This window comes from Gadus macrocephalus, chromosome 12, assembly GCF_031168955.1.
Source record: "Gadus macrocephalus chromosome 12, ASM3116895v1".
In the NCBI taxonomy this organism is placed as follows: domain Eukaryota; kingdom Metazoa; phylum Chordata; class Actinopteri; order Gadiformes; family Gadidae; genus Gadus; species Gadus macrocephalus.
In genome coordinates, this window is record NC_082393.1 from 14,369,692 (window position 1) to 14,390,868 (window position 21,177).

At 43.1% G+C, this 21,177-nt stretch overlaps 2 protein-coding genes across 10 annotated transcripts in view; both read right to left on the reverse strand.

The window, feature by feature from the left end:
* lepr (leptin receptor) overlaps window positions 1-21,177 on the reverse strand; it is a 75,732-nt gene that overhangs the window by 22,702 nt on the left and 31,853 nt on the right. For all 9 annotated transcript variants that reach the window (XM_060066829.1, XM_060066827.1, XM_060066831.1 and 6 more), the window contains 5 exons: window positions 19,982-20,208; window positions 19,294-19,448; window positions 18,696-18,849; window positions 18,097-18,179; window positions 17,715-17,928 (listed from right to left, as the gene is read on the reverse strand). In XM_060066829.1, the coding sequence (XP_059922812.1) occupies window positions 17,715-17,928; window positions 18,097-18,179; window positions 18,696-18,849; window positions 19,294-19,448; window positions 19,982-20,208 (833 nt within the window). The remainder of the gene's footprint in view (window positions 1-17,714; window positions 17,929-18,096; window positions 18,180-18,695; window positions 18,850-19,293; window positions 19,449-19,981; window positions 20,209-21,177) is intronic.
* LOC132469019 (E3 SUMO-protein ligase ZBED1-like) lies at window positions 14,106-15,919 on the reverse strand. Its single transcript, XM_060066936.1, has 3 exons — window positions 15,584-15,919; window positions 15,214-15,331; window positions 14,106-14,908 (listed from the first exon to the last, which is right to left on the reverse strand). Exons 1-3 carry the CDS (start codon window positions 15,890-15,892, stop codon window positions 14,526-14,528), a joined length of 810 nt encoding a protein of 269 aa, XP_059922919.1. The 5' UTR covers window positions 15,893-15,919; the 3' UTR covers window positions 14,106-14,525.

Below are 21,177 nucleotides of genomic sequence, written 5' to 3' on the forward strand. Positions count from 1 at the left end.
CATATTTTCCACCCAGGATAAAAAGTATGTCCGCCATTTTCACAGAAGAATATCCTAAAAAACTATCCAATAGGAAAGATGCTCACATCGTCTATTAGAGACGAAGTGAGGCACCCCCCATTCCGTATGCAGAAGACGCCGAAGGGTACCTTTACCGTCACCGACCGAATAAAAAGGGTACCTTTCCCGTCAGTCACCGACGCTAAAGGGCCTTTGCCAACAGTCGGTATTTGACGTTCTCGGAGTGAGACTGTGTTGCAATAGCAGCTGAAAAAGGAGCTTGATTTGTCGCTTGTCGCTGTTTTGAAAAAAATTCGCCAAAGGGGTCCGAAAAGTAGCTAAATATAGCGACAAAATCGCTAAACTGGCAACACTGCGGTTTGGTCCAGTAGTCGTAAGCGTCTTTTGTATTTAATGCGCATGCGCAGGCTTGTACGTAATCTTGAAATTGTACATTTGTCTAAACAAATATTTCTAAATTGAGCTCCTAATCAAATATAACAGTGTTTTAGGAAGAAAACAAAAAATATATATTTGGATTGAATGACAAAATTATTAATCAGTTGAATACACAACCTTAAAATTTTACATTTGTCAAAATGGATATTTCTTAATTGAGCTCCTAATTAAAAATATCTATATTTCACAGTATTTTGAAATAAAAAAAAGTAATTTTAAAAATAAAACAAAATGTTTATTTGAATTGAATTACAAAATAATAATCAGATGAAGTACGGCCTAAAAACCTTTTTCCAGTGTAGTTCACCCATGCAAGCCTTCAATAAATAAAATAAAAGTAATTAACAGTTTACACTTGTGTTATTTATAGGAAATGTGTTTTGTTGGCACCTAGTCTATTTTGTTGCATTTCTCATTCATAAATGTAGGCTACTTGCATGGATAGGAAAATGTTTTTAGAGGGGAGCTGTCTCCTGCTTTAGGCTGTGTAATTGTAGGCCTCATTGTGAGGCTATTTTGGGGCCAATGCAATTTATTTTTGATCGGTAGGCCTTCAAGCATAATTTAAAATAGCCTACCTATCCATGTGTTGAGTCAGTGTTTTGCCTTTTCAGGCCTTTTCAGTCCGATAGTGTAATCAGGCCCCCTGAGGTCTCACTTGAAAAAAATCGGGCCCCCTGACCAATTTCACCCTGGCATCCCTGCTCTACACCAACGGCTGCAGAAGCACAAACCCAGACATCACATGCATCAAGTATTCTGACGACACTGTCATCATGGAATCCACCAACTCATTAGATCAGTTAGAGTCCGAGCTGGCCGACTTTTTAGACTGGTGCAGGCGGAACTGCCTTGACCTCAACATCACCAAAACAAAATAACTAATAATAGACATCCGTAAGGCCCCCTCCACCTTCCCCACTCTGTCTGTTAACAACCAGCCGATAGAGAGGGTTGACACATACAGATACCTTGGGACAACAATCGATCACAAACTCAACTTCAAAACAAATACTGATATCATCCACTCCAAGTGCCAGCAACGTCTCTTTTTCCTTCGCAAACTCCGCAAACTCCAGATCCACCAATCCGTTTTGACAGCATTCTACAGATGTTTCACTGAATCCATAATCACCTTTAACATCACCTCCTGGTTTGGAGCACTGTCCAACATCCATAGGAACCCACTAAACAGAATCATCAAACTGAGCAGCAAAATAATTGGACAACAGCAGGAATCCCTCATCAATATATACAACTAAAGGACTAATATATAAAAAATAGAAACTAATATAAGCAAAAATCCACATAAATCACCCTTGACATCACACACACTCTACACAGCCAGTATTCCCTCTTACTCTCAGGCCGCAGATACAGAGCCCCTACAGTAAGGACAAACAGAGCCCTGTCAAGTTTTGTCCCGGCATCCATAGGACTCTTGAATGGTTTAACCCCTCCTTGAACTGTATCCTCTTTTTTTAATACCGGGAATATTTTTTAATTATTTATTTATTTATCCTCCTCTATGGCGGTAATAATACTATTTATATATTAGGCTTAGGCAAGGATTTTTATTTTTATTTTCTGCAGGGCTGATGGTGTATGTTTGCGCGTGTGTGCGTGTTTTTTTGTTTATTGTATGTACTGTTGGGTATGGACACACCCTGCTGCTCCTCCACATCTGAAGTTCCTAATGGAAAAATAAAGTAATTTGAATTGAATTGAGTGTTTCTGAAGTTGTAGAAGAAAACGCTATTCCATCTGTGAATTAGGCCTGTTATTTGGCCATAAACAGAGCCATTTGAAGTTTGAAATTCATGTGGTCATGCATCTGTCCAAGCGGAGACTGCAAACGCGCTGTCAAAATATCAACTCGTCAAGTTCAAATGTGGTCTCTCTTAAAGGGGATGGGAGATTGAACTCTCATTGGTTTGTTGCACGTTACGCCCAAAACACACCTACGGGTTTCAGACCATGCCATTTTAGATTTGCGTCGGGCGCAAGAGTAATTTATCCGCCGGTATAATAGCAACAGCGCGAGAGATCCGCCCAAAAAGTTCCTTACGTTTCGCGCTTCTCACTGCATTACAGACCATTAAAATAGGGTATGGTGGAAAATATTGGAGGCTTCTCAGCCAAACTGTTGGAAGATTGGTAAAGAGAAATGCATCAGAAGGGGGGAGAGAGCGGACTCTGGGCCCGGGTCCTGGGTTGACCGGCGAACACTCAGACAGACATCCCTCTGTAGTCAATGACATCAGTCTATTACTCAGTTCACTTAGATAATAAGTATAAGTAAGGTTAACTTTAAGTATAAGGTATACAAGAATATAAGGTAAATATTGTTACAATGGAGCCAAATGTTAATCACTATTGAGATCTCCAGGCCCTCCCTTTGCCTGCATTCCGATGAACCCCCCACACCTCATGTAAATTGTCCCTTACAGAGAAATCTGCCCCACCCCCGTGGTTCCTCGTCTGTGGCTTTAGAATGTATAATCTGTAGGCTTCAAGTTAGACGTTGAGTTAACATATCCATACTGCGGTTAAAATCAGACACTACCAGCTTTATGATAATGACTGTATGTGCCACAGACAAATAAAGTGGCATTGTCAAGTATTACAAAAGCATATTTTACTGTTTAAATGAATATTGCTTTCACAGGGCTCATCTCTTAAACACATGTGGTAAGTCATGGTGATTTAAGATCAGGTTAATAAACAAGGAGATTAATGGATTTTAATCAAAGACCTCACTTCATATTCAGATTCAGCTTTATTGGCCAGGTTTGCGAACAAACGAGGAATTTGACTTCGGTCCCTTAGCTCTCTATGTACAACACTTAACCTACACAACACACAACATTTAACCTATTGTTAATATCTTAAAAAGAGAAAAACACAAAACAGAAAACAGTACAAAAAATAAATAAATATAAATAAACGGTTAAGTATACAGAATAACAATACAATACAATAAATAATAATAATTATAATAATATAATAAAATAGAGGGTGGGGGCTAATTCTGAGCGTTCAACAGAGAGACTGCTTGGGGAAAGAAGCTGACTTTGTGTCGGCTGGTTTTGGCAAACAGTGCTCTGTATCGCCTGCCCGAGGGAAGGAGGTTGAACATTTTCTGACCAGGATGTGAGGGATCTAGGGCGATTCTTGTTGCCCTTTTCCTGACCCTGGACTGGTACAGGTCCTCAATGGTGGGAAGGTCAGCTGCAATGATTTTCTCCGCAGCCCGTATTGTCCGTTGCAGTCTGGCCCTGTCCCGTTTGGTGGCTGACCCAAACCAGACAGTGATCGAGGTGCAGATGACAGACTGGATGATGGCTAGGGATGGGAATTGATAAGAATTTCACGATTCCGATTCCGATTCTGCTTATCGATCCGATTCCTTATCGATTCTCTTATCGATTCTCATTGGGTGAGAAAATAAGTATAAATGTGTTTGTTTGTATTAAATCTCTTTAATATCTGATCAGAAGTGCTTCTAGTATTAGGAAATTTTACATTTTCAAATCAATTGGTCGAGACGAAAAAATATATAAAAATATATGCCATCATTATGTGCCATACAACTAAAAACACAGACTGAAAACAGCCAAGTAAGAGCTTGTGCCTTTTGGAATGCCAATAGTGCTCATTTGCATTCAACTTGTAACAAAATTCAACTGACATAAACAAAATGAAGCATTGATTAGACAGAGATTTATTAGATGGGCCTACCTATTAAACCGTTGGAACACACAAGACCGGAAACCATAGTGCCGGTAAACAAATCCCGAGAAGCCCAATCCCTATGAGAGCTCCCCGCGCTACGGCCATCCGGAGGCGACGGAGCTGTTGGCCGTGATATTATATACACAATTATAATATATTATATACTATTATATATAGAGCTCCGGGAGTCGCAAACTGCAACAATCACTTTCTCCTCCATGCCGCAGTCACCCCGGACTGCACTGCACTGAGTTTGACGGCTGAACGCTGATTGGCTGTTACGTTACACATGTCACTCAGTTATCACGCTGTTGAACGCTGATTGGCATTGTCATCATGACAAAAACTTGTCGGTGGTTTTCTCCCACGAAAATTTCGCACTTACACGCGTCTCTACGTTCACTTTGTATGGGATCTTGTCGCCCCGTCGCGTTTGGTGTGAACACACAATGCGGTCCTTCCTCGGCGGCGCCATGTTTGCTGCGTTCTGAACCAAAACAAAAGCAGCGTGTGTGTGACGTCATGACGCATTTGCCGCGACCGGAACCGATAAGCGGAATCGTTAAGCAGGCTTGCTAATGATTCCAAGGAATCGGTTGACTCGGAACCGGTTCTGAACAAGAACCGGTTCTCGATTCCCATCCCTAATGATGGCTGAGTAGAAGGTGGTCAGCAGCTCTTTAGGCAGATTAAACTTCCTTAGTTGTCGCAGGAAGTATAACCTCTGCTGGGCCTTTTTCTGGACAGAGTAAATGTGGGGACACCATTTTAGGGGGGAGTGGGGGGGGACTTCTCCGAAAGTCCACTGTCATCTCCACAGTCTTGTTGTGGTTTAACACCAGGTGGTGCTGACTGCACCATTGTACCAGCTGTTCCACCTCCTGTCTGTAAGCAGACTCATCACCATCCTGGATCTAACTAATGACGGTGGTGTCATCTGCAAACTTCAGGAGTTTTACGGACGGGTTCTTTGAGGTGCAGTCATTGGTGTAGATGGAGAAGAGCAGCGGGGAGAGGACACACCCCTGTGGGGCGCCAGTGCTGATGGACCGGGTTTTGGAAGAGATGCTCCCCAGTCTGACATGCTGCTGCCTGTCAATCAGGAAGCTGATGATCCACTGACAGGTGGTGACAGGCACTTCAAACTGGGTGAGCTTCTGATGAAGAATTTCAGGGACGATGGTGTTGAACGCCGAGCTGAAGTCCACAAACAGGATCCTGGCATACGTCCCTGGGTAGTCGAGGTGGTGCAGTATGTATTGCAGTCCCATGTTGACAGCATCATCCGCCGACCTGTTTGCCCTGTAGGCAAACTGCAGGAGGTCCAGCAGGGGACCTATAATGTCCTTCAGGTGGCTCAACACCAGTCTCTCAAAGGATTTCATGACCACAGACGTCAGGGCGACAGGCCTGTAGTCATTTAGTCCTGTGATGGAGGTTTTTTTGGGGACTGGGATGATGGTGGAGCATTTAAAGCAGGAGGGCACTTCACACAGCTCCAGGGACCAGTTAAAGATCTGCGTGAAGATTGGCGCCAGCTGTTCAGCACAGATTTGCAGACAAGAGGGGGACACACCATCAGGTCCTGGAGCCTTCTTGATCTTCTGCTTCTGAAAGAGCCGGCACACATCCTTCTCGCAGGTAGTTAGTGCAGGTGGGGGGAGGGGGATGGGTGATGAGGGAAAACCTTTTGTGCGTGAGGGGTGTGACAATGGGTGCTCTTCAAACCTGCAGTAAAAGTCATTCAGGTCGTCTGCCAGTCTGGGATTTCCCATATATATCCCAGACTGTATATAACTGAAATGCATTATATGTAACTTCATATAACTATAATGTTGAATATGTAACCCTTTTGCACGTAATGCTTGAATGTATGAGAATGTAATATGGCGAGGTAAGATAAATGTTAATGGGGACTGGGGGGTGCCCGTAGATTTGATTTTAGAGCACTGTGATTTGTCTAGGAAGTCACAGATGTTGGGGTTACCTCAGAGATAGCGGCCCGGATGGGGCAGTTCTTTGCAAATAAACTCAAGTGGTGTTGTTACTCTGTGCAGTGACAATAAACCCTTGATCATTCGACCCTAGTCCTTCTCGACCTCTTGTATTTTGAACATTAGACCATGGTTTTATCCCGGCTACGGCCCACAGCGTTTTCTTACCTGCATCTATCTTTTCACCGATTAAAACGTTGTGAAAGAAGAGTTAATCATGTGTCAATATATAAAAAGATGACTCAAAGCCATCAAGAAAGTACTGGATCCAAACACTCTGGAGGGGCTAGTAAAGAAAGTGGTTTGACGTTCAGCTGCACTTCGGTGCAGGGGAAATGGGCGCATTCTGCTTCTCAAACCCACATCATTTAATGCAACAACAACCTTCAATGAACATTCAGAGAATCAGAATGACCCACAGGTGAAGAATAAAGAGAACACAAGGGGAAAAATGTATGAACAGCCTGGCGATCCTTTCTGGCCTGTTTCTTTCATTAAGAGCATAAGATAACATAAGAGTCTGTGGAGGTTGATTCCTTATTTAAAGGGATACTTCAACAGTGCAGATATGAAGGTTATATGAAGTAAATAAATAAATGTGCAAAAAAAAATCTGATTTGAAATCGGTTCATCCTAGCCTGAGAAAAGGCAAAAAGTGTCTCTCTGGCTCAAAAGTAAGAAATCCTCAAACTACCACAGTGCATTGCGCCCGCTGCACCGCCCGCCTGTTTCCGATTGGAGGGGGAAGGACCCATGGTCCTAGCGCAAGCAAACTTTGTGTAAACATATCCCCGTGATACGTTGACTAGTTTAGAATTCTGCCCTAATTTTTTCAAACGCATCATTTGTATATTACTGTACAGCATAAAAACTAGTGGTGGGCCGTTATCGGCGTTAACGCTCGCGTTAACGCAAGACTCTTTATCGGCGATAAAAAAAATATCGCCGTTAATCTATTCTCAAAGTTGGGTGAAAAACTTGGCGAATTGCACTAGGGGGCGAGAACGAGTCACGCCCCGTGCCCACTACCTCCGTCAGTTGACCGTTGCCCATTGACTTTGAATGGGGACGGACGCGCAATGCATTGTGGATCCGTCCGTTGTTGGAGCGTTCGCCACCGTCAGAGCCGCGACTCGGGCTCTGACGATACTGGAAAGCGGGAAAGCGGGTAATCTTGCATCGCAACAAGCAGGAAGAAGTGGGAAGAACCCGGCGAAGCGATTTGATTGGCTGACGGATGCTTCGAACCTGTGTATGCCTACTGTGAAATCACCACATCAAACGTGACGTGCTGACGACATGGATGCATCTAGGAAGCCGCCGTGTTTGCTAAACGGAAAATTTATTTTTAAGAAGCTTCCCAATGGAAACCTTGACAAAAGCAAGGTTGTTTGCACCTTGTGCAATGCGGAATTCGTTTACTGTAGGAGTTCTTCCAGTCTGAAGTACCATCTGAACGCAAAGCATCCCTTAGCTAATGCGGAACATGCCGGGCCAAGCACTGCTGTAGCACCGGCGAAGAGTAGTGCTCGTCAAACTACTATGTTTGAGTACAACCGAGGCAAGCCCGTCAGCACAGCTCTATCAGAAAAGCTAACTAAGCTCCTCGCTCAGTGGATTGCCACCAGCTGCCGGCCCATCAGCGTGGTTGAAGATGATGGGCTCGAGCTTGTTCTCCAGGCGGCCACAGGTGACCCATCATACAAACTACCTGCGAGGCGAACTATCATGAGAAGAATACATGACCAGCACGCCTCAGAGAAAGCCGCAAAAGATGAGAAGCTGGTAGAGGCGACGTGTGTAGCACTGACTGGGGACCATTGGACATCTGTCAAGAATGATAACTACCTCGGCGTTACTGTACACCTCATCGATGCCAGCTGGGAACTTATCTCCTTCGCTCTAGGTAGGCTACGTTATTTAATTTTAACAGTGTTACTACTACTTGGAAATTGTACTGAGCTAAGCTATCAGTTACTCTACCGTAAATAAAGCTTCACTACACAAAAGCTACCACCCAGTCAAATGTAGGCGAACAAGCCAAGTTACACAGCAAAAGTAGTTCATTCAATTTCAACATACATGTTTAAGTTGAACCAAATTTCAAGCAAATGTGTGTTCAAATTTTGATTGAATCTGTGATTAATAAGAAGTCTCAAAATTCCAACGATAGGCCTACAAGTTCAAGTATGTTGCAGGGATATTCTCTATACTACAAATGACTGCGCTGTGTTTAGCCACAAATACCCCAGAAATAGTGGCCAAGCTACTTCAAGAAGTTAAAAGGGTAGTTAGGAATTTTGGACATAGGGCCTGATTCCCAAGTTAGCCTTGGTGTTCTTTACCATTGGGGACAGTTTTCAACACATTTCATTCAGTCCTTCTAGTTGCAGAGTTTGCACGTGCTAGGCTAGTTCGCACGTGCTAGGCTAGTTCGCACGTGCTAGGCTAGTTCGCACGTGCTAGGCTAGCGCAAGTCAACCGGCAATGCTAGCCTGCTAATAAAACAGTTGCCCACTCCACAGTACACCCGAGGTAAATCAATTATAATTGAAAAGACTGAAAAGTTACTTGATTCAAGAAATAGTGAAGCTACTGAGAATTGTAGTTAGTTACTAGCTTAGCTACAAGTAGTGAACCCTAACCCTACTGCCCAACACTGAATTTTAAATTACATTATTTAATTTAATTACTTATTAATCACCACAACACCATGAATTACCACCACAACATTATGTTTGCTTCTTGATAATTGCTAGTTGTTTACTACTACTAGTGAATTTATTCTGATGTACTTTGTCTGTCCGTTAGGTGTGATGAAAACAGAGGAGCGTCACTTTGCCGAAGCGTGTGCCAGGCAGTTTCTCGACGTCGCTAATCAGTGGGGGATAACTGACAAAATCAGCACTATTGGGACAGACAGCGCTCCTAATATGGTGGCAGCAGGGAGGATACTGCCATTCGAGCATGTGCCCTGTGTTGCGCATGTTGTACAGAGAGCTATTGTAATGTCACTTCGGGATGGTGGTTTTGATGGTGCACTGGCCAAGTGCCGTAAAGTGGTCGGACATTTCAAACACAGTCCGGCCAACTCAGACGAGCTGAATGCCCAGCAAGCCTCCCTTGGACAAGATCAGGAGCAACTTGTGCAAGATGTTCCTACACGGTGGAATTCCACCCTTGAGATGATCAAGCGTGTGAGGCGCAACAGAGACGCACTGCACACAACGCTGTCTCAGCAGAAGCACAATCTGGCCCTCCCAACAAATGCTGAATATGAGAAGTTGGCAAATCTCGAGAAACAGCTGGAGCCATGCAGGTATGGTCTACAAAGATAGCGTGTTCATGAATTGGCATCCAATAATGTAATGTGATTAAGAAATTTAAAAATGTGTAATCTGAGTTAAATTAATTAGTCATTAATTATTTATCTGTCTGTCTGTCTGTCTGTCTGTCTGTCTGTCTGTAGGTACATCACTGAGCTCCTTGGTGGGGATAAGTATGTATCCTGCTCTGTGGTTCTACCTGCCCTGTGCCACCTCCAGCATGCGATGAAGATCTCAGATGATGATCCTGCCTACATTGTGCGATTCAAGGCTGCCTTCACCACGGACCTCAACCAGCGGAGGGAGAAAATAAACCTGGAATGGCTTAAGGTATGTCAGACTGACCAGAAGATAACTACATTGTTTTATCATTATAAACTGTTAAGCCAGTAGATCGGTCAATGAATAGATGAATGAATGAGTCATGAAGAAATATGGAGGTTGGATTTGGAAAGTGAAATTTTCGTCAACCAATAATTATTCATTTTTGTTCATCAAAGGTGGCGACTGCTCTAGATCCACGTTTTAAGGACCTCAAGTGCTTGCCCAGAGCAGAGAGGGAGCCAGTGTGGGCAAAGCTAAGGGAGTTGGTGAAGGGAGAAGAACCTGCTCTGCAGCCACTCGGGGAGGAGAACCCTGAGCCACCCAAGAAGAAAACAGCCCTGCTAGTGATGGATTCAGACTCAGAATCAGAGGAGGAGACACCAGAAGACAATACTGTGGAGAGGTACAAGGTAGAGCCCAGTGCCAGCTTAGATCAGTGTCCACTGAATTGGTGGTCGGAGCACACTGCTGTCTATGGTAAGATTGCCCACATTGCCCGTAGATACTTGGGGACTCCTGCCACAACTGTTCCATGCGAGAGACTTTTTTCTTTAGCAGGCCATATTGTGCAGAAGAGGAGATCTAGCTTGTCACCAGAAACTGTGAACAAGCTGGTCTGCCTGAGTGACTGGTGGAAGAAGAAGAAATAGATTCTCATGTTCTTAAGTTCATCATGACCTGTCATGTAGGCCTAAAGTTCCGCCACCACTCCCACATGATCGACAGAAAAATGTCCCCACGCACTCCGTGTTTAGTGTTGGCAGTGTGTGTTGTTAGTGTGTGTTGGCAGTGTGTGTGTGTGTGTGTGTGTGTGGGCCTGTTCTATTTGTGGGCCTGTTCTATTTGTGGGCCTGTTCTATTTGTGGGCCTGTTCTATTTGGGTATTTGTGTGTGTGTGTGTACCCAGTGTGTGTGTGGACGCAATGTGTGTGTGTGTGTGTGGACGCAATGTGTGTGTGTGTGGACGCAGTGTGTTAAATTCATGTTTAACTGAATAAACAGTTCATAAACACAAGTGCATCTTATTGAACATTATTTATTTTCATCACCAATTATAGTAGAACAGCCTTCTCTAGCAGTTTGTGATGCATTTTGGAAACAGGAGATGAGCCCCTGGTCTAATTATTTAGGTAGCACACATATTATGAATGCCTTCGGCAGAATTCAAATGAGCCATTTTAATCTAGATTAATCTAGATTAATTTCAAGATTAATCTAGATTAATCTAGATTAAAAAAATTAATCTATGCCCACCTCTAATAAAAACATTTGCTAATTACAGTAGTTCAGCATATCAAGTATTTGTACTCAACCTTTTCTCCCCAGTTGATAAGAGTGTTTATCTTAGACAGTAGGCCTACTTTAGTATAACAGCACTTAGTAAGTAAACAAATCACAACAACCAACATGAATTTGCAGCTTTATTCATGAAAAAATTTGAACTATTTACAAAAATAAAACATGTAGGGTGAGTTTGCTAGAGTCAAAATAGTCACAGCTCATCTTGAGCATCTACTGTCTCCTGGAAGCCACGGTACTGCCCATCTTGTGCTGGGTGATTAGCACTGATGGCCTGGAAAACACAGGAAGCCGATACTGTCTAAGAAAGAAAGAGAACAACATTAGCAAAGCAAAATAAAAATGATGCCTTGAGTAGCCTATACAGCAGGGGTGTCAAACTCATTTTAGCTCAGGGGCCACATGGAGGAAAATCTATTCCCAAGTGGGCCGGACCGGTAAAAATATGGTATAATTATGTAAAATGAAACATGCTGTGAGCACACCAAACACAGGTTTCCCATTTACTTCCGTGAATAAAAAGGACGATGACCATTTTTCTTGTAAAACTCTGCACTGTGTCCACTTTTCGTCTTTTTGACAAAGACATTTTGGGGCAATGAGAGTGCCAAAGCGCATAATGTTGGAAGTATAAGGCAGAACGACAAGGTAGCTCCGGGCTAGCTGCACTACCTGTTTATACTTGCTCCCTGCTCAGCCCCGGTATAAAGTTTGCTTGCTTAACATAATTGCTATTGCGACTTCTAGTGGACACATTAAGAACAGCAGTTTCTTTCATTGAAAAATAGCAGATCATTTTACGTTACATTCCAAAGCAACTTCCAGTTACACACAATTGTCCAGTAGTTCAATGTACAACAAATTAATCAGTGCCAGTCAATGCAATTCATGTAATGCTAGGAAGGATTTTTATAAAAAAATATATAATTTTCTTTATAATTTATTATTATTATTTTTTTTTTTACAATACTGTACTTCACAAAATCATCTCGCGGGCCGGATTAAACCCGTTCGCGGGCTTGATCCGGCCCGCGGGCCGTACGTTTGACACCCCTGTATAGTATACAGCATTACACAGACTTCAAGGTAACGTAACGTAGCCTATGCTCTGCCAATAAGATCGGCTACTTTCAGATAACTAAATTGTCATGTTTCACGGGACTCAAAACTATTGTAGCAAATGTGTTAGTAAAAAAACAAACACTTACTCTATGCTCAGACATCTGTTTCTCCCGGTGGGCTTTGGCTGGCGTTTCCAGTTCACTTTCTGGGTCCGGATATATGTATCCAATAACCAACTGTTCAGATCAGGCGTAAAGCCTGCGTGAGAGGTTACACACATGGCCCCCGTCCTCGCCAGATTCAGCCATTTATTCTAGAAGAAACTGTTATCACTGAAATTCGCTGCAGCACAGGGACTCTGTTTTAGTGTCTATAGGCGAACAGAGCAAACCGGCGTGTAAGTGTGGCTTGTTCAGCTGCAGCCGCAGCAGCCTCCCCCTCTATTTGTGTCATTCATTCTGGCTCGTACTAATAGCCCTGAATGTCCAAATCCAACAAAAGATTTTCAAAATCCACTTTGGCTGTTTCACATTGCAAATTTGTTCTCGCGGGTAAGAAACATGGTGGACATTGTGTTTACATCTTGTACGCGAGCTCCCGCTCCCCCTCATTCCTTATTGGTGGGCTGACAAATGTGCGGAACCAGTGGTTTGTAGTCCTCAGCCCTTCTAGCAGGCAAGCAAAGTTCTCCCGAGATGACGTAAAACGCGTCATTTGACGCCATCTCGGGAGAAAATTAGATCAGGAAAGCTGGACCAAGGGAAGACTGGGTTAGACTGAGGGAAAAAAAACGTATTTTTCATATTACAATAGCGATTTTATAATGAGAGAACGCCGGTTCTGAATGGGTGAAGTATCCCTTTAAAGGTCCCATGGCATGCTACTTTATGGATGATTTTATATAGATATTAGTGGGCCCCTAACAGAGTATTTGAAGACGTTCCCGAAATTCAGCCGTGGTGCAGAATTACATCCACTACAAGCCAGTCACACATTGAGCTTTCCCCAAACGTGCCGTTTCGGTGTCTGTAGCTTTAATGCAAATGAGGAGAAGAGAGGCAGTCAAGGAGGAGGGTTGGGGTGTGGCCCTGAGCAGCTTGCGGCCACTGTACCATGCGCTCTGTTTACAGTGGATGTATCGCAATGGCGAGGCGCACACAGGCTTTGGCCGCTTTCTGTAAATATTCTAGAACACTCCGGGTGCTCCGGCGGGAGTCCTGGAGCTCTATATCTAAATAATATCATATAATACATAGATATCTATATCATATAATACATATTATCACGGCCGAAAGTTGTGTGCGCCTCCAGACGATATTATGCTCACGGCAGCAGGCGAAGGGCAGCATGTCACAGTTCATGTACTTCAGGGAGTCAAGGCCAAAGTTCTTTTCCCCAAATTCCTTCTCGACCATGGCTGAGATAACCCCAACTACAGTCTCATTGTGGAAATATCAGAGACGTCAAAGAACCAACATGTTAACAGCAGAACGGTTATCCAAATAACAAAGAAGTGTACAACACTTGCGTTAATGTGTGTAATCACACACACACACACACACAAACACACACACACACACACACACATAGGGTTGCACATCTCTCTGTGATAAACGATTAGATACGCATCTAGATACACAGGTTACGATTCGATTCAAAAACGATATCCTTTTATTACAGACCGATTTGATACGAATCGATAAAGTGTAAGAACGATTCGATTCGATTCGATTCGATTCTACGGTTAATATTTGTTGTAGATATTTTATAAAATAAAGAAGCCAATTCTGTGAAATGACAGTACAATATTTTCTTTTCAAATATGTAAAAGACCACATATCCCCAAGCATTATTGCTTTATGGCACTGGTAAAAATAAAATTAAAATAAAACTAACTACAACAAAATCACATGTCAATGTATTTATTTTTAGACATGGACCAAAGAGGTAGAAAAATCACAACCTGAGCATAGTGTTTGGAAAACAAAGGTGCAAGTTACAAGTTACAAACTGAAAAATGTAAGCAGCAGCAGATTGAGGGCACCGCAGGAATTGATAATGGGTTCAGAACCTGTGACCTATAAACAAACCATGTAACCAAAACCTTATGACATCTCAAAATGTGTCAGAGGGGGAAGAACAAAGCAGCAACCACATTCTTATCTCAACAATGCTTAACACACAGTGACAAGTGCATTATGTAAAAGATTAAAGGAAATAAATATGCAACATATTAACATATGTAACATTAACACATGTATTAAACAATAAACATATGTATAAAATAAATCAAACTGCTGCTTTTTTTTTTACAAATCTCCTTCATTCAAGTCTCACTATCCTTGTTGTTTTTGGGGGACAGGTTTTTCTTCAGGAATATCAATTGATCCACGTGCTCAGGTTTGAGTAGACTGCGTTTAGAGGAAACAATATCTCCCGCAGTACTAAACACCCGCTCAGATGCCACACTGGTGGCCGGGATACAGAGGTATTTTTTAGCCAGAGACGACAGCAGTGGCAAGTCCTGCTGCTCTTTCCACCACTGCAGTGGGTTTTTTTGCAGGGACAACAGATCACGCTCTCTGTACCTCTTGACTTCTTCGTTGGCCTTGTCTCTTACAGATCTAGCTCCCATCCTCACTTCAAAGTCTTTTCCCAACAGCTGGTCCAACGCTGACATTTTCTTCTTTTTGAGAGGAGGGTCATCATCTGAAATAGAAAACAATTACCGTATATTACTGGCTTTGTTTGTCATGACTCAGTGGCACTTTTTTTCTACCTGTCTTTACCATTTTATATATGAACCTTCATCTGATGTTCAGAATGAATTTATATTGGCACTCTTGTTCACATCAGTAAAAGTTGTATTATCATCATCATTATTATACTCTTTTTCTTTGCATGCCGATTATCTCATTACATTGAATCTGTTGTTGTATGCTAATATTTTATGGCTGCATGAGTTTAAGCCAAAGTCAACTCTTTCTTGGTCACAAGTTATAAAATACACAAACCTTTAGGCTCATCTTGGGTCTGGGGTGCATCAATGCTAATGTCCAGATCTCCAAGGGCAGGTTCAGTCTGACATGGATTTGTCTGCAGTGGGCCTCTCTGAATTGGATCCCCTGTTGCCTTGAAATAAAATATAAAATACAGTTAGTGTGTAGTAACAGCAGTCAGAATAAAAAGTTGAAATCTCAATACTTTAATTAAGCCTAAAATGGCTATGCTAACAAAATCCAGCCTTAAACGTTCCATTGAAACCCCTTAAAACCACTTTTTTTGATCCCACGTTTATCCTAACAAACATTTTGGCTTTAGGAACATCCACGGCGTAAATAAGTTAAGAACACTCAAGGGATAACAGTGTGTTGGGAGATTTACCTTGTTATGCAGGGATGTAGCTTCTGCTGTTATGCTTGTGAACGTCCGCTCAGCATCATGGTCAGTCAGGAAGGGCAGAGACTTGAAGCGGGGGTCCAGAGCTGCTGCAGTGTAGAACAGATCATCCAGGCCAGTGTAGCGCTTCTCCAAGTCATTTCTGAATGCTTGTTTCATCTCTCTGATTACCGCTGAGTCTTCATCTGATGCTTCAAAGTTCTTTTTAAGCTTTGCTCTGACAGGACAAATCATTGAGAGTGTGGGCCGCTTGTCTTCACACATGCTGGTGGTCACAAGTTTGACCGGCGCCATCAGCTTCACAATATCTACAACATCGCAGAAGTCTATGTCCTTAAGAGTGTTAACCTCTTCTCCTCTTCTGAGATCCCTGGACATGAGTGCAGCAGAAATGGCAGGCTGTTGTTCCAGTACGCGTTCAAGCATGTCATGGGAACTGTTCCAACGGGTGGACACATCTTGGATGAGTTTGTGGATAGGCAAGGCCAGTTGTTTCTGTTTGTCTTGTAAAATTTCTGCTGCTCTGACACTGCGGTGAAAAAAGCCAACCACTCTCCTCACCCTTCCCAGCAACCTTTCTACTGTGTCCACTTTGAAGGCTTTCTGTGTGGCCAGATTTATAGTGTGTGCGAAGCACATGAGGTGAGGGCTCATCTCTGCTTCCACGCCAGCTAAAACCATGTTTGAAGCATTGTCCGTTACCAGGGCTGGCTCTTTATCAAAAAGTTTCCAGGCAATACATGCCTGTTTCAGTAGAGCACCAATATTCTTTCCAGTGTGAGATCCTTTGAATGCCCTGGTCTGCAACACATGAACATTTAACGTCCAATCCGGAGTGATGTGGTGGGCTGTGATTGTCACATAAGACTCCGTTGCACATGACGTCCAAGCGTCACTTGTTATTGCCACTCGCTCTGCATTTGCCAGTTCTTTTTCAACTTGGCTCTTAACTTGTGTATACAACGCTGGCATGCACGTGTTGGTGATATGATTTCGGGAGGGTATCTTATACCTGGGCTCTAATGTATGGATCAAATCCTGAAATCCTTCCCACTCAACTATATTATACGGACATAATCCTTTAGCGATAAAACGCGTTATTGATACTGTGATTTCCTTGGCACGTGCTGAGTTTTGACCAAGTTGCGCAAACATGTTAGAAATAACCGGCTGTGTGCTACTGCTTGCAGTGCGCTCCTGCTCGTTGGTGCGGGTCTCACCGATGTATTCCTGACCGTGTCTCCTCCTAGCATGCTGGTCGAGATTTGTAGTGCTGCCGGTGTACGTTAAGGATGCTCTACACAGCTTACAAACAGCACGGCTTCTGTCGAGCTTCCCTTCCTTCTTGTAAAATCCAAAAACAGTCCACACTTTGGATTTTTGTTTCCCCGGTGCATTGAAAATCTTTTCATCATTATCACCGCTGACCTCCTTAACCCCCTCCATTTTCCTTCTTGTCACTTGTCACTCATTCACGGGCAGCTTCAGCTCTCGCGTTGTTTTAGAGACGCTGACGCAAACTGTAAGTGTGTGAAGCCGACAACCGATTCTAAGTGTCGCGATACCCGATCCATGACTCTACAACCGATTAATCTAGATATTCACAGCTAATTCCCATCGATTAAGGAGGCTGCTACCGATGCAGCCGTATCTCTCACTTGTTAAACCGAATATCCGGTCGCATCGGTTTATCGTTCACAACCCTACACACACACACACACACACACACACACACACACACACACACACACACACACACACACACACACACACACACACACACACACACACACACACACACACACACACACACACACACACACACGGCGCTCGCACGTTCATAGATCACTGTCACATTGGCGGGCCAAATTCTCTGGGCGGGCGTGGCAGAAAAAGGGGAGGTAACTTGGCCCCTTATAACGACATATGGGGCCAAATTCCAAATCAGCGCGCATGAACTTCAAACTTTTCAAAGGCGAGCAGGATAGCTAGTGCTCGTTTTACACAAACACAAGTTTTAGCCAGTGGGGGACCATAGGCAGGCTAAGGAAACTCATATAAATCTTAAAAAAAGCTCAGAAATTGAGATTTTCATTCCATGAGACCTCTAACTCACGTTTGAACTGTCTCCCCAAAGTCATTTTGATGTTGTTGTTGGAGTTGCCGAGGCTGTTGAAGGCCTCCACCGTGACAGTGTGGACCTCCTGATTCCACTCAAAGCTGTGGGAGGAGACCATGCCTATCTTCTCGCTGATGATGGTGCCCCAAGAGGTCTGGTGCTGAACGACAAATCCATCCACACAATAGGATTGTTCCTCCATTGCAAGATGCTGAAAAGAGGGCAAGATCGTGATAGAGAAGGAGCAAAAGAAAACCATAGGAGATATGAGATATGATCAGTCCATAATAAAATATCATATTTTCAGGTTAACATAACTTGAATTCTTTAAAGGACTTCCTTTTATCTTTGACCTATCAACTTCCTAGCGTTTATGTACCTTCAATAGAAGAGTGACGTTGGTTATGTTTCTGTGTGGATCATCCTCAAAAACTCTCCAGAAATCAGGGCCATTATCAGGGGCTAGGAGAGAAAAACATGCTGGTGTGTTATTATTAGTCATAAGCAGGGGTGCACATAACTTTTTAGGGGGTTTCTCAGGTTTACCAGGAGATGGTGTTTTGTATGCACCCAACGCTTAGCCCCACAAGTAACATCTGACAGGATGTTGCGATCAGCTGATTTTGCAGTTAGTTGCGCAAAAGCGTTGTGACGTTACGCATTCCTGATTATGGGCTAGATATGTGCTTGCGTACCAGTTATGTGCACCCCTGATCATAAGTGCAGACCTTTTAAATTAAACTTTAATCTGCTGGCACGGCGCTTTGAGCATATTTTTTTGCGTTGTCAAGTCTGGTAGATAATTGTATTTTCTGTTAATGTTGGATTTGTAGCTTTTTGATATTGTAACCTTTAAAAGGCAGAGGTGAAGATTAAGTGCTGAACCCAACTGACAAAATGACTACATGTGAGAATCAACAGTTAGCATACTAAAAGCCAAACCAGGTAAATAGGAGAGTGGGGTTAATGGTGGCTTACCTCTTCTATTCAGGGGTACGGAGTACACAGACTCTGTCCAGTCACTCCAGTAGCCGACGCCCCTGGTGGACATGCAGCGTACCTGCACCACGTAGACCCTGCACATGTCTGCGACTCGCACTTCTGACCAGGAAGCCCCCATTGGGCTCTGTACCTGCAAGCACCAACACATTTGAACAAAATGATGGTAATGTCGATAAAAATGTACCACTTCACTGCATTTTTATCCTCTCCACCAAAACCACCCAAGCGGATAAGGACTAAATTTATACTTTCTAATTTCTAATTTAGCAATGCTAGCTTGAAGAAGCGCTCAGCCATAGAATCTGAGATGCAGACGTTTTTTTTTTTATATTTGGGCCCCTAAATTAAAAAGGCAGTTTAACTAATTTCCACCTTTCTTATTTCTCTCTTTCTCTATTAGAAGTTTATTTAACTTTAGGCAGATTTATAGTTCTGGTTCCAAATAAATGTAAGTGCGTATTATCTGTTTTTGACGTCTACTACATGTTGTGCCTCCGTAAGGAGCAGTATGAAGGAGAGGCTGTGACAGGGACCATAAATGAACACACGGTTGCTGAAAAAGCCTGGAGCTTACCGTCCACTTTGGGTGGGCGCTCACAGTGGAGGGTGAGTGGTAGCGGAGCTGGCACTGGACCCCCTCGACGGGCAGTAACGGAGGCTCCCAGGTCACCCTGAGCACCTTGCTGCTCTCACTCACCCCCTCCACGTTAGACGGCTTGTGGGATTTCACTGTGCACGACAAACAATATATCCCCTCCGATCAAGACGGATATGAAACCAATACTTTCACAACCAGACACTCGGTTAAGTTAGACACAATAAGGTGGCCTCAATAAGAATACCTGCCAAGATATTTACACTAGCGATCACTATAAAATGTGTCTCTGCTTCTTTCTGGTTTCCTCTCACATTATTTCACACAAACACAACGCACACACACACAAAGGTAATCTATAGTAACTGTTTTAGTAACCTCTTTATACTAACTTTCTAGCTCAGGCAGTTAGGTTTTGGTCTACGTTGCATGACAGCCCAAATTCAATGACTAAAGTAAGAGTAAAAAAGTTTATTTATTTACTTCATTTTTTTTTTTTTTTAGGGAATCATTTATAATTTCTTCATGGCAAAATGCCCCGAGCCCTCTTTTATTCCTAAACCTGACACACACACACACACACACACACACACACACACACACACACACACACACACACACACACACACACACACACACACACACAAACACAGGCCGTGTAGCTCACCGTGGTCTGTAGGGGACACATAGAAGGCCCTTGACCTGACGGGGCCCAGCTTAGAGTCCACCTCCAGCCAGAGCTTGTAGCAGCTCATCCTCAGGGGATGGATGGTGCAGCGCTTCACCCTCTCGCCCTGCCTCTCTGGCTGGCAGGCCACCCGCCGTGTCTCCCCCGTCACCACCTGCCCGGAACTCTCCCTCCTCTCCATCTCAACGCAAGGTACATCCGCCCACCTGTGATTGAAGAAGAGGATGTGATACAAACCAAAGTCAAATAACACAAATAAAACATTTCTAAATGCATAGATACATCCTTCAAAACATTCACACATATGTTCATGTTCCATTACCCAAAGGGATGAGTAATGGAAGTTTTAGGTTCACTGTATCTTGTTAAGTTAAGGTACATTATACCTTAATCCTAGTTCTTTCTTTCCAGGAGGAACATTTGGAGACATCCAGTGATGTGAACTAGTGTTATGTGTGTACAATTGAACAGAGTTCATGGTAATCACTTGCACTTTAGCAAACCTTAGCTATGGATTTTAAAGGGGACATATTATACCACCAGGTGTGAGTGTGATTAGCCCTTACAAGCCGTTTTGAAAATCTGCCACTTATGACATCACTAGTGGGCGTGGCCACCTAGATCTGTGCTGGATAGATGAGCAACGTTTACTTCAGTCCACTGGGTAGGCTAGTAGACTGATCTATCCAGCACACATCTAGGTGGTCAGTAGGGCTGAACGATTATTCAAATTCGCGATGCAGTAGATCGCGGTATCCAAATCACAAAGGCTGCGATTAAAAATCAAAGGAAAAAAATGTAATTTGTTACCGTTACCGACTTGAAATCAGTACAATTCATTTATTTTTATTTTATTTTACAATTCAACAGTTAAAGAAGTTTATAATATAAATTAATCTCAACACATCGGCCTGGCCTAAAGGAAAGAGCAGTTTTTATGGTGCTTCCAATGTTGTGTTGGTCACACTAAAGAATGATTTATTTATTTTTTAGTGAATAATACACAACATAAGGAACTTAATAAATTATAAAAATCTGACATTAAATCGCAATCATATTATTGGTCAGAATAATCGTAATTAGATTATTTCCCCAAATCGTTCAGCCCTAGTGGACCCACTTGTGATGTCATAAGGGGCAGATTTTCGAAACGGCTTGTAAGGGCAAATCACACT

What these genes read in the sequence shown, in the direction of transcription:
- LOC132469019 (XM_060066936.1), bottom strand. Translation starts at nt 15,892, where the DNA reads ATGGCGCCGGTCAAACTTGTGACCACCAGCATGTGTGAAGACAAGCGG. An exon ending in CTACATCCCTGCATAACAAG is followed by an intron (nt 15,332 to 15,583) that starts GTAAATCTCCCA and finishes TTTTATTTCAAG; the next exon opens with GCAACAGGGGATCCAATTCA. An exon ending in GACCCAAGATGAGCCTAAAG is followed by an intron (nt 14,909 to 15,213) that starts GTTTGTGTATTT and finishes TTTCTATTTCAG; the next exon opens with ATGATGACCCTCCTCTCAAA.